Source organism: Nomascus leucogenys, chromosome 5 (genome assembly GCF_006542625.1).
Source record: "Nomascus leucogenys isolate Asia chromosome 5, Asia_NLE_v1, whole genome shotgun sequence".
Taxonomy (NCBI): Eukaryota; Metazoa; Chordata; class Mammalia; order Primates; family Hylobatidae; genus Nomascus; species Nomascus leucogenys.
Window position 1 is genome coordinate 75,298,521 of NC_044385.1, and position 14,205 is coordinate 75,312,725.

A 14,205-nucleotide genomic window follows, 5' to 3' on the forward strand; every position below is an offset into this window, starting at 1 on the left:
TGTGTGAAACTTTACCGTATTTATGGGCACAGATGCACTGGTTCAAAGAGACTGAACAAAGGAAAAGGTAAAAATACCTCACAGGACAGAAATGACCAGTGAAGTGAAGTCCAAGTGGAGGATCAGATCAAGAGTAAAAGAGGAAAGATAGGTTGGTGGAGCCAAGATGGCCGAATAGGAACAACTCCGGTCTATAGCTCCCAGCCTGAGCGACACAGAAGACGGGTGATTTCTGCATTTCCGTTTGAGGTACCGGGTTCACCTCACTAGGGAGTGCCAAACAGTGGGTGCAGGACAGTCGGTGCAGTGCACTGTGCGCCAGCTGAAGCAGGGCGAGGCATTGCCTCACTTGGGAAGCGCAAGGGGTCAGGGAGTTCCCTTTCCTAGTCAAAGAAAGGGGTAACAGACGGCACCTGGAAAATCGGGTCAGTCCCACCCTAATACTGCGCTTTTCCAGCGGGCCTGGAAGACGGCACACCAGGAGATTGTGTCCTGCACCTGGCTCGGAGCGTCCTACGCCCACGGAGTCTCGCTGATTGCTAGCACAGCAGTCTGAGATCAAACTGCAAGGTGGCAGCGAGGCTGGGGGAGGGGCACCCGCCATAGCCCAGGCTTGCTTAGGTAAACAAAGCAGCCAGGAAGCTCGAACTGGGTGGAGCCCACCACAGCTCAAGGAGGCCTGCCTGCCTCTGTAGGCTCCACCTCTGGGAGCAGGGCACAGACAAACAAAAATTCAGCAGGAACCTCTGCAGACTTAAATGTCCCTGTCTGACTGACAGCTTTGAAGAGAGTAGTGGTTCTCCCAGCACGCAGCTGGAGATCTGAGAACGGACAGACTGCCTCCTAAAGTGGGTCCCTGACCCCTGAGCAGCCTAACTGGGAGGTACCCCCTAGTAGGGACAGACTGACACCTCACTTGGCCAGGTACTCCTCTGAGACAAAACTTCCAGAGGAACTATCAGACAGCTGAATTTGTGGTCTCACAAAAATCTGCTGTTCTGCAGCCACCGCTGCTGACACCTAGCCAAACAGGGTCTGGAGTGGACCTCTAGCAAACTCCAACAGACCTGCAGCTGAGGGTCCTGTTTGGTAGAAGGAAAACTAACAAACAGAAAGGACATCCACACCAAAAACCCATCTGTACATCACCGTCATCAAAGACCAAAAGTAGATAAAACCACAAAGATGGGGAAAAAACAGAGCAGAAAAACTGGAAACTCTCAAAAGCAGAGCACCTCTCCTCCTCCAAAGGAACGCAGTTCCTCACCAGCAACGGAACAAAGCTGGATGGAGGATGACTTTGATGAGTTGAGAGAAGAAGGCTTCAGACGATCAAACTACTCCGAGCTACAGGAGGAAATTCAAAACAATAGCAAAGAAGTTAAAAACTTTGAAAAAAAATTAGACGAATGGATAACTAGAATAACCAATGGAGAGAAGGGCTTAAAGGAGCTGATGGAGCTGAAAGCCGAGTATCGAGAACTACGCGAAGATTGCAGAAGCCTCGGTAGCCGATGAGATCAACTGGAAGAAAGGGTATCGCTGATGGAAGATGAAATGAATGAAATGAAGTGAGAAGGGAAGTTTAGAGAAAAAAGAATAAAAAGAAACGAACAAAGCCTCCAAGAAATTTGGGACTATGTGAAAAGACCAAACCTACGTCTGATTGGTGTACCTGAAAATGATGGGGAGAATGGAACCAAGTTGGAAAATACTCTGCAAGATATTATCCAGGAGAACTTCCCCAATCTAGCAAGGCAGGCCAACATTCAGATTCAGGAAATATGCAGAATGCCACAAAGATACTCCTCGAGAAGAGCAACTCCAAGACACATAATTGTCAGATTCACCAAAGTTGAAATGAAGGAAAAAATGTTAAGGGCAGCCAGAGAGAAAGGTCAGGTTACCCACAAAGGGAAGCCCATCAGACTAACAGCTGATCTCTCGGGAGAAACCCTACAAGCCAGAAGAGAGTGGGGGCCGATACTCAACATTTTTAAAGAAAAGAATTTTCAACCCAGAATTTCATATCCAGCCAAACTAAGCTTCATAAGTGAAGGAGAAATAAAATACTTTACAGACAAGCAAATGCTGAGAGATTTTGTCACCACCAGGCCTGCCCTAAAAGAGCTCCTGAAGGAAGCACTAAACATGGAAAGGAACAACCGGTACCAGCCACTGCAAAAACATGCCAAATTGTAAAGACCATCGAGGCTAGGAAGAAACTGCGTCAACTAACGAGCAAAGTAACCAACTAACATCATAATGACAGGATCAAATTCACACATAACAATATTAACTTTAAATGTAAATGGGCTAAATGCTCCAATTAAAAGACACAGACTGGCAAACTGGATAAGGAGTCAAGACCCATCAGTGTGCTGTATTCAGGAAACCCATCTCACGTACAGAGACACACATAGACTTAAAATAAAGGGATGGAGGAGATCTATCAAGCAAATGGAAAACAAAAAAAGGCAGGGGTTGCAATCCTAGTCTCTGAGAAAATAGACTTTAAACCAACAAAGATCAAAAGAGACAAAGAAGGCCATTACATAATGGTAAAGGGATCAATTCAACAAGAAGAGCTAACTATCCTAAATATATATGCACCCAACACAGGAGCACCCAGATTCATAAAGCAAGTCCTGAGTAACCTACAAAGGGACTTAAACTCCCACACAATAATAATGGGAGATTTTAACACCCCACTGTCAACATTAGACAGATCAATGAGACAGAAAGTTAACAAGGATATCCAGGAATTGAACTCAGCTCTGCACAAAGTGGACCTAATAAACATCTACAGAACTCTCCACCCCAAATCAACAGAATATACATTTTTTTCAGCACCACACCACACCTATTCCAAAATTGACCACATAGTTGGAAGTAAAGCACTCCTCAGCAAATGTAAAAGAACAGAAATTATAACAAACTGTCTCTCAGACCACAGTGCAATCAAACTAGAATGCAGGATTAAGAAACTCACTCAAAACTGCTCAACTACATGGAAACTGAACAACCTGCTCCTGAATGACTATTGGGTACATAATGAAATGAAGGCAGAAATAAAGATGTTCTTTGAAACCAACGAGAACAAAGACACAACATACCAGAATCTCTGTGACACATTCAAAGCAGTGCATAGAGGGAAATTTATAGCACTAAATGCCCACAAGAGAAAGCAGGAAAGATCCAAAATTGACACCCTAACATCACAATTAAAAGAACTAGAAAAGCAAGAGCAAACACATTCAAAAGCTAGCAGAAGGCTAGAAATAACTAAAATCAGAGCAGAACTGAAGGAAATAGAGACACAAAAAACCCTTCAAAAAATTAATGAATCCAGGAGCTGGTTTTTTGAAAAGGTCAACAAAATTGATAGACTGCTAGCAAGACTAATAAAGAAGAAAAGAGAGAAGAATCAAATAGATGCAATAAAAAATGACAAAGGGGATATCACCACCGATCCCGCAGAAATACAGTCTACCATCAGAGAATACTACAAACACCTCTATGCAAATAAACTAGAAAATCTAGAAGAAATGGATAAACTCCTCAACAAATACACCCTCCCAAGACTAAACCAGGAAGAAGTTGAATCTCTGAATAGACCAATAACAGGCTCTGAAATTGTGGCAATAATCAATAGCTTACCAACCAAAAAGAGTCCAGGACCTGATGGATTCACAGCCGAATTCTACCAGAGGTACAAGGAGGAACTGGTACCATTCCTTCTGAAACTATTCCAATCGATAGAAAAAGAGGGAATCCTCCCTAACACATTTTATGAGGCCAGCATCGTCCTGATACCAAAGCCTGGCAGAGACATAACCAAAAAAGAGAATTTCAGACCAATATCCTTGATGAACATTGATGCAAAAATCCTCAATAAAATACTGGCAAACCGAATCCAGCAGCACATCAAAAAGCTTATACACCATGTTCAAGTGGGCTTCATCCCTGGGATGCAAGGCTAGTTCAACATACGCAAATCAATAAATGTAATCCAGCATATAAACAGAACCAAAGACAAAAACCACATGATTATCTCAATAGATGCAGAAAAGGCCTTTGACAAAATTCAACAACCCTTCATGCTAAAAACTCTCAATAAATTAGGTATTGATGGGACGTATCTCAAAATAATAAGAGCTATCTATGACAAACCCACAGCCAATATCATACTGAATGGGCAAAACCTGGAAGCATTCCCTTTGAAAACTGGCACAAGACAGGGATGCCCTCTCTCACCACTCCTATTCAACATAGTGCTGGAAGTTCTGGCCAGGGCAATCATGCAGGAGAAGGAAATAAAGGATATTCAGTTAGGAAAAGAGGAAGTCAAATTGTCCCTGTTTGCAGATGACATGATTGTATATCTAGAAAACCCCATTGTCTCAGCCCAAAATCTCCTTAAGCTGATTAGCAACTTCAGCAAAGTCTCAGGATACAAAATCAATGTACAAAAATCACAAGCATTCTTATACACCAATCACAAACAAACAGAGAGTCAAATCATGAGTAAACTCCCATTCACAATTGCTTCAAAGAGAATAAAATACCTAGGAATCCACCTTACAAGGGATGTGAAGGACCTCTTCAAGGAGAACTACAAACCACTGCTCAATGAAATAAAAGAGGATACAAACAAATGGAAGAACATTCCATGCTCATGGGTTGGAAGAATCAATATCGTGAAAATGGCCATACTGCCCAAGGTAATTTATAGATTCAATGCCATCCCCATCAAGCTACCAATGACTTTCTTCACAGAATTGGAAAAAACTACTTTAAAGTTCATATGGAACCAAAAAAGAGCCCGCATCGCCAAGTCAATCCTAAGCCAAAAGAACAAAGCTGGAGGCATCACGCTACCCAACTTCAAACTATACTACAAGCCTACAGTAACCAAAACAGCATGGTACTGGTACCACAACAGAGATATAGATCAATGGAACAGAACAGAGCCCTCAGAAATGATGCCACGTATCTACAACTGTCTGATCTTTGACAAACCTGACAAAAACCATCAATGTGGAAAGGATTCCCTATTTAATAAATGGTGCTGGGAAAACTGACTAGCCATATGTAGAAAGCTGAAACTGGATCCTTTCCTTACACCTTATACAAAAATTAATTCAAGATGGATTAAAGAGTTAGATGTTAGACTTAAAACCCTACAAGAAAACCTAGGCAATACCATTCAGGACATAGGCGTGGGCAAGGACTTCATGTCTAAAACACCAAAAGCAATGGCAACAAAAGCCAAAATTGACAAATGGGATCTAATTAAACTAAAGAGCTTCTGCACAGCAAAAGAAACTACCATCAGAGTGAACAGGCAACCTACAGAATGGGAGAAAATTTTTGCAACCTACTCGTCTGACAAAGGGCTAATATCCAGAATCTACAATGAACTCAAACAAATTTACAAGAAAAAAATAAACAACCCCATCAAAAAGTGGGCAAAGGACATGAACAGACACTTCTCAAAAGAAGACATTTATGCAGCCAAAAAACACATGAAAAAATGCTCATCATCACTGGCCATCAGAGAAATGCAAATCAAAACCACAATGAGATACCATCTCACACCAGTTAGAATGGCCATCATTAAAAAATCAGGAAACAACAGGTGCTGGAGAGGGTGTGGAGAAATAGGAAAACTTTTACACTGTTGGTGGGACTGTAAACTAGTTCAACCATTGTGGAAGTCAGCAATTCCTCAGGCATCTAGAACTAGAAATACCATTTGACCCAGCCATCCCATTACTGGGTATATACCCAAAGGACTATAAATCATGCTGCTATAAAGACACATGCACACGTATGTTTATTGCGGCACTATTCACAGTAGCAAAGAGTTGGAACCAACCCAAATGTCCAACAACGATAGACTGGATTAAGAAAATGTGGCACATATACACCATGGAATACTATGCAGCCATAAAAAATGATGAGTTCATGTCCTTTGTAGGGACATGGATGAAACTGGAAACCATCATTCTCAGTAAACTATCGCAAGGACAAAAAACCAAACACCGCATGTTCTCACTCATAGGTGGGAATTGAACAATGAGAACTCATGGACACAGGAAGGGGAACATCACACTCTGGGGACTGTTGTGGGTGGCGGGAGGGGAGAGGGACAGCATTAGGAGATATACCTAATGCTAAATGACGAGCTAATGGGTGCAGCAAAACAACATGGCACATGGATACATATGTAACAAACCTGCTCATTGTGCACATGTACCCTAAAACCTAAAGTATAATGATAAAAAAAAAAAGAAGAGGAAAGATACCTTTGATCTAGTGAAGGAACAATGCTTCTTCTGCAAACAGAGGAAAGGACTGAGAAAAGTTTGTATGTAACATTGAGTTCAATTCCATAACATCAAGAGTTCAGTTTCATGTCAAATAATGTGAAGAGTTCAATTTCGAGATACGGTTGAAGTCAGGTTTGGGAGGGCTCTTAAAGCGTAACGAGAATCTCTGATAATCACCCTAGAAAACAGTGTAAGTGATTGAGCAGGGAAAGATTCATGAAAGGATTCCTGAGCAGTGCTGACAGCTGAGTTAAGGCTGAAGCTACTAAATTTATAAACATGCCAGTCTGAGTACCGCTTGATTTCTACAGCTCAAGTGTAAGAGAAGACTGATTGAACTTGGAGATTTTCAGGAGATGGGGAAGTCAAAGGAAGACATGGATGGGAAAGGAAATCAGGCTATGAAGGCAGTGTTGGATCAGGAGAAAAGGGAGATCACTATGAAGAACAAGTGTAGAAGAAAGAGAACTGGAGAGATGAAAGAAAGATATGATGGCCACGTGAAAGTTTGATATTTCAAAGATGAGATAGTGGAGTTCTAAGTAATAAGTTCGAGGATGTATCTTTGAACATGGGTTACTAAAAATAGAATGAAAGACACAAGTTCAAGGAATTTTAAGCCTAGATTTTGGACATTAAAGTCATGCTGATGGACAAGAGTGGGAATAGAGAACAAAATTGAACACAGCGCCAAAGTTCTCAATAAATGAGGATTCGGCCTTAAAGCATTGAGAAGGGGTAGAGGGTTGTATGCACATATGCCGTGATCTCAAGGAAGAAGGAACTTTAGCATGAAATGGGAACAACAGTGGTGAAGGGAAGCGGCCTTGGAGTGTCTGCAGACTACCAACACTGCTTCAGGAGAGGATAGGAAGTCTCTGCTCCTGGGGCATGCTGGGGAAAGTGTTCTACAGGACATCCAGGCTTCATTTCAAGGCAGCACAAGAAAAAGTGTTCTGTAAAAAGGTTGAGGATATAGGAGAATTTATCTATAATGGAAAAAAAAAAACTTTCTAGTGAGCATAATGGAAAAGGATTGAAAGGAGATGATAAGTTAAATAGTCAAGAAATAGAAATACAGCTGTGTGCAAATGTGAGCCAAAATAAGGTGGACTGCAGAGGCTTGCTTTTTGTTTAGGGGCTGAAGATCAGAGACACGGTCGGATTTACAGGGGGGCGGGGTCTAACGTATATGAGTACATTCTGTTGAGACCAGGAGACTCCTTGCCCTTTGGTCTCGTTTTTCAGGGCAACCCTGCCTTTTCATAGGAATTTTGAAGTTAACAATTACCTTTCCCCACTTGTAAAAATAGGCCCTTACTGTCTTATCTCCTCTGGGGTGTGTTGCATATATTTATTGAGATCTATTTCTCTAGGTTATCCTTTGCCAGTTATTTTCCACCTTTGTGTGAGATGGGGCCTTTGAACATAGTTTACACTTTTTGAAAAGTATAGCCTTATTATTAGATAATCCTGCCTTTGCCTCACTTTGTGCCCTTGGCAAGTTACTCTGCTTCAGTTTTCTTATCTGGAAATGATGCTCACTTCACTTGTTAGGATTAAGTGAGTTAACGCAAGTAAAACACTCCAAATGATGCCAAGTACATACTCTGCACTATGCGGTTATTTTTGAAAACATGGTGATCATACTTTTACATATTATAACTATTATTTACTGAGTATCATCAACCAATATACTTGATACTTTAAATTTATTTAATTTCATTCTCACAACAATGCTATGATGTTGATTAACCTCGTCACTGAAATACGCTAAAACCTCAGAGAAGAGCAGTAAATTGCCTTGCTAATAAATACTGAAGCTGTTATTAAAATGTATCTTTTAATACCAAAATTCACTCTTTCCACCGTACAACTTGTTACAAACCACTGTCATTATCATTACCTGTATATTTTTGTTAGCTGTTAATAAATTTCCTCTGAAGTTACATAGCACCATAAAGTAATAAAAGATCTCCAAAAGTTCTTATTCTTCTTTCCTGTTGTAACTGGACATCTTTGGTCTCCTTTCTGGTCTCTACTTGTTCTTGGATAGAGAACTCTGAACCTGCACCTGAGGCTGTCTTTTCAGATTCATGGATATGAGTAAGAATGCCATCTACTGAGCACCTGTGCTTTAAATCTTAAATTAAAAAAAAATCAAAGAAAATAAAACCAATAATGAAAGTGGTAGTCTTTATTCTCTAAAGAGGCAAATAACAGCCTGAAATCCCACCTTTGAGACACGTCTATCAAACCTATATTCTGTACACAATTATTTGTGTATTGTGGATATTCCTTAAGGATTGAGTATGGAGAATTATGTTATACAATGACATTTCAGACTGAATCTTTTAAATTAATACTATCTCAAATTTTTAAATGAAAATTAGTGGCAGGCTGCATGAGTAAAAAATTAGAAGATAGCACCTGTAGTGTTACTGAAGTGAACACAAAGAGAATCATTTTACATCAAATATATGTTTCTGAAAAGCTTTTGAATTGGTTCATAAGGAAGTCTGAAAGATGGTCAAATTCAGGGCAGCAGCAGTAGAAATCATTTAATGATTTTTTTTTTTCCTGTATCAGAAATGCTGCAAGCGGGAATGTTTGCTTTTTTTTTCCCCTTCCCCTTTCCTGGGTCACTGCAGGTCACGTGATGACTATCACGTGTCTCGGTCAAAGGATCTTTTCCTCTTACAGCCCTGCAAAAAAAAAAAAAAAAAAAAAGCCGTTCTCCAATTAAAGCTGTTAACGTGTACTGCGCTGTTTCCTTGTTGGATTTTCTTGTTCTCTGCTGCTACTGTAAAAACAAAATGAGTGGTAAGATTTGCTGTTTTCGAACATTCTGCTTTTATTTTAAGACAGAAAGCATTGTATTAATCTAAAGTCGTGCCGTGTGTTTTTAAAAATAGACGCTAAATATCATCGCTATAAAATATTTTAAATTGTTGCCATGTAGTTACAAAAAGGTTAGACTATGTAGAGTTATTTTGTAATTTTGTATTCCACAGAATATTCCATTCTAGGATCTTTATTTTACTAGGTTTTTCTTCTAGAGCTAAAATCTGAAAATTGGCATCAGATTATTTGGAAGCCATTGTGAACGCTGGCTTATAGAGAATATGTAGCACAGCAGCAGCACGTTGCATTTTAAGAATTAAAACTCCTGGACAAATTTGTAATTTTATTTTTAAAAAAACTCTTAAATATGAATGTATATTAACAAGGAAAGATGAAGAAGAATTTAAGTTATACTAGATGAAATATCTTTAAGTCAGTGATGGCACTTTTTAAGAAGCTGGGGTGGGGAGCTTCTCAAATTTAAGACAATTGGTTAGAATTGTTTACTCTTCTGCAGGTTTTTGAAATAGGAAATGTATCCTTAATAGTTCCATGATTGGGGTAAATCATGCTGAAATCACATAGATTATAAAGGAGCTGCTAAGTGTATGCACAGTTGTTCAGGTATTGCTATTCTTGTGCCAGGTATACATTTGACAATAGGATCTGAGTTTATTCCTTGGGACAAAATCTCCCTCATTGCATACAAATTTAAGTCAGTTTGTAGTTAATTTTCTGTTACTTTCTAAATTAAAAAGTATTGTTGGAACTAAGGAGCTAATCAAACATTTACATCATTAAATATGCAAGGCTTTAAGGTTTTGCTACTATAGACACAGGAATAACAACAGACATGAGATGCTGTAAACGTTGTAGTTCTAAACATTGATACTTGTATTTATTATGTTTATACAATAGGGGTTTGCATTCAGTTTTGAATGTTACTTCACAACAATATTTTAGGCATTAAATATGGTACCGATAAATTGTCTTTTAAAAAAAAAATCTGGCCAGACATGGTGGCTCACACCTGTAATCCTGGCACTTTGGGACCCTGTGGCAGGTGGATCACCTGAGGTCAGGAATTCAAGACCAGCCTGGCCAACATGGGGAAACCCCGTCTCTACTAAAAATACAAAAATTAGCCGGGCTTGGTGGCACATGCATGTAATCCCAGCTACTCGGGAGGCTGAAGCAGGAGAATCGCTTGAACCCAGGAGGAAGAGGTTGCATTGAGCTGAGACAGTGCCACTGCACTCCAGCCTAGGCAACAGAGTGAAACTCCGTCTCAAAAAAAAAAAAAAAAAAAAAAAAAAAAAAAAAAAAAAAAAAAAAAAATCTAGCCATGTACCATTTCTGCCTCAGGATAAAAAAAAAAAAATTACTTGCTAGAGTGAAAGGATTACTTCGTAAAGAAGTAAGTTAATCAGTCTTTTTCCTGGACTACATCTAGTAATATATTTACTTCTGGTTTATTTTAGATTACATTTATGTTTTCAGCATCACACTTAGATATAATTAAAAAACAAAGTAGAATTTTGTATTACCAAATTATAAACTATTTTAGCGGCTATCAAGGTATAAAATGGTTTGAATTGTAACTACATATACATATTTCTGGTAAAAGGAGGGCAACTTGAAGCAATTGTGTGATTTTACTATTTTAAATGTAATTAGCAATAACTTATTATTCTGATGGCATAAGAAAAACACCTATTCTAATGACTTGATGTAAGGATTAAATTTGACAGCATATAAAAGGACCCACAGTAAAAGTGCAATGCTAATGGCCTTTATTAAGATTACAAAATATGATTTTCAGTGAATTCTCTTGTCAGGTTCGCAGCTGAATTTCACATATTGTAAGTAATACCTAAGCCACCTGTAAGGATTCAAGAAGTTAGTTTACTGTAGTTTTACATAAATTAGCTAATGGAAGTAAGCCAGCATTAGTTTAAAACAGTTCTCATTTCTCTTGAGTCTAGAATATAGGAGCTAAAAGGTGAGTTTTGCATGAAGCTTTTCTACCTAGAGGTATAAAGCAGCTTACAAGTTTTATTCAGTAAATTAATAGGTAATGTTTGCTTAAACTTAAGAAAATTTTATTCTTTCTCTCATGTTTTTAAGGATGTAAAGACAACAAAGGCCTTAATTTTCCTTAGAGGCTTTAGAGCAGTGTTCTTAAGCCTCAGATTACATCAGTTGCCAATACCGCATAGTATTTTAATGTTTACTAAAAATGTGGTAAGAATATGTCCTTAGAAATAAAGCTACCTGGTTTTGAATCCCACTTCTACCACTTGGGGAGCTTAACCTCTCTGTGTCTCAGTTTCCCCATCTAGAAAATGGAGCTGATGATGATGATAATATTTACCTGATAGAATGATTATGAGGAGAAAAAATATGTAAAAGGCCTGGCACATAGTAAGTTAGTATTAGCTATATATAATTAAGATAATATTCTGGAAAACTTCGTGTGTTTGGTGGTGGTCTTGTTTTGGATGGGAAGAGTATCTTATTGAAAAGTTCTTTTCACAGCCAGATATTACATAGTGTAATTTAGTGTTCTACACAAACACTTCTTACTTTCTCTCAACCACTTCAGTCTTATCCCTACTTTCTGTTCCCCTCCCCACCTCTTCTGTCCTCCCTCCCCTCCCCCTTTCTCCCATTTCTCCACATCATTCCTCCTCCCCCTTACCCTTCTGTTTTCTCCTCTCCCTCCCTTCTTGTCTTCTCTTCACTCTCCTTTACTGCCTCTTGTCCTCTTCCTTATCCCTCCCTTTTCTTCTCTTACCTCTCACCTCTCTCCTTCTCTCCCCTCTTACCTTTCTCCTCTCCTTGCTTGCTTCCCCCTTTTTTTCTCCACTTTCCCCACTTTCCTTACCCCTGTTTAGTATTTTCCCTCTTACACCCCCTTTCTTTTGTATTCTCTTTTCTCTTCCCTAGCTCTCTCATCTCCCTAGCCCTAATTTCATCACCACTGTGTGGTTCTGTCCTCACCCCTTGCCTTCCCTAGAAAGGGCAGAATGGCTGTAATCCGGATTTGCTGTGACCTCCATGCCCTTTATTCTGGTTTTCTGAAGTATGTATAATATTAACAGAGTTACTTGTTTTCTACCCTACAATTAAGCTTTTCCTCCTTCATTTCTTTTATACCTGAGTGCCATTATATAATGGTAGATTATAATTCTGCATATAAAAGAGATCCTTCCCCCTTTACATTCCTCATCAGACCTTTGTTCTTATTCCCTTAGAAATAAGTAATTTCTTTGAAAAGGTTTCATTTCAGGTTATAAAAAACCGGTGGGCATGAGGGGACACTGCAGTGTAAAGTTACAGGAAGAAAGGAACTGAAGGGGGGTAAGAGACTTTTTTAAAAGTTACATAAAGCAACTAAGATTTTAGTTCCTAGAAAGAACAAAAACACACCTCCAAATGCTTCTTTTGTTCCCAGAAACGTTAAAAGAGAAGGTAAACTAGAGATAATAGTTATAAAAGTTAATTGGAAAACCTAACACTATAAAAGTGAAAGGAAGTGTGGAATGAGAGAAGCTGAATTTTATTTTTTAGAACTTTTTAGTGTGAGAAACAAAAAAAAAATTTTTTTTTCCTTTAGTAAATACACGTGTGGCATTTTTCTTTGTTCTTAAGCCCCCATAGACATGAGTCACACATTACACAAGTGTTTTAACCCTAACAAAGCAAGTTCCAAATTTCTAACTGTTCTTCCTCTTGCTGCTTTTCACTCTTGCTTTTTTATTTTGTCCCTGTTACTTTTCAAAATTTTGCCTTTTGTATTTTTTATTGATTTTATATGCAGAGTTTAGTTTGATTTTTCTCTAGGTCAATGTTTCTAAACTTACACTATTATAAGAGTCACCTGGGATATTTGTAAAGTGAATATAATGATTCAAGACCCCATTGACTAAGAATCTCTAGGAAAGCCTGTTAATCTGTTTTAAAAAGCCCTCCAACCTCCCCCCCACCACCCCTACCCCGGCAACTTTAAGAAACACAAATGTAGGTAAAGGGTAATTTGTGCACTTGACAAGATAAATTTTTATAACAAGTCAATCATCTGAATTTCTTTTTATAAAAATGTAGTTACTGTTGGCTTGAGTGTTTAGATGAAGTATTCAAAATGTAATTCAAATTGTTTTCAACTTTAGCCCGATAAGCAATCATGGGTTAATACATCATTTCTGTGACCCATTCAGGTCCTGCTCAGGTTCCAATGATGTCCCCAAATGGTTCTGTGCCTCCTATCTATGTGCCTCCTGGATATGCCCCACAGGTATGTTTTTATGCTATTTTTCTTTTCGTATTTATATAATAGTGATATTGTTATTCTCTTTGACTTTGATTTTGATTAAAAAAACCATTTAATTACTGAGGCTTACCAAGTGTTGTGTGTCTATCATAAATCTATTTCAAGTATTTTAGTACATTTAGAAAGGAAGAAAAATTTTTATTGGCAGCACTCATTATTTGTCCTTGTCTTTGGGTATTAAGTCACAAAAGAAAATTCATTCTAGAGTTTTATCTCCCTAAATATATGACTAAATAAAAATAATATTTTAGGTTGTAAAGGTGCCTACACTGACATTTTTAAATTTAGGAATTTGCTTAGATGTAACCCAAGACAATGCTTCCAACTTTATTCATACAATGAATCTCAGACACTGATGATAATTGTATGGCATATTGTGTTCATAGAAAAAAGTTTAGCAACCCTGAGGGATGAGGGGAATCAGTGTCTCCATACACCTGTAACCTTTTATGCACAATGACTGGGAAGTTCTGACCTTAAAGTGTAGTAATTTATGAACACAGGCAAACTGAATTAAACTGTAAAATCTGCAGGTGTTCAATGTCTTCCACTACTGAGATTTCGTATAGTCTGCACTCGTTGCCTCAATCTATTTTGGGAAATAATCATTTTCTCTCCCTAGCATTGAATTTACACTTGAAGTTTTCTTCAGGCCCTCTGTTGCTTCCTCCCTGATTATGCCAGAATATTGAT

At 38.5% G+C, this 14,205-nt stretch overlaps 1 protein-coding gene across 3 annotated transcripts in view; it reads left to right on the forward strand.

Annotated features, from left to right (window-relative positions):
• FNDC3A (fibronectin type III domain containing 3A) overlaps positions 1-14,205 on the forward strand; it is a 231,643-nt gene that overhangs the window by 128,773 nt on the left and 88,665 nt on the right. For 2 of the 3 annotated variants that reach the window (XM_003270084.4, XM_012506966.2), the window contains exon 4: positions 13,400-13,476. In XM_003270084.4, the coding sequence (XP_003270132.1) occupies positions 13,400-13,476 (77 nt within the window). Of the gene's footprint in view, positions 1-9,042; positions 9,159-13,399; positions 13,477-14,205 lie in introns of those variants that run through there. The other variant, XM_003270085.4, reaches the window with a different exon arrangement.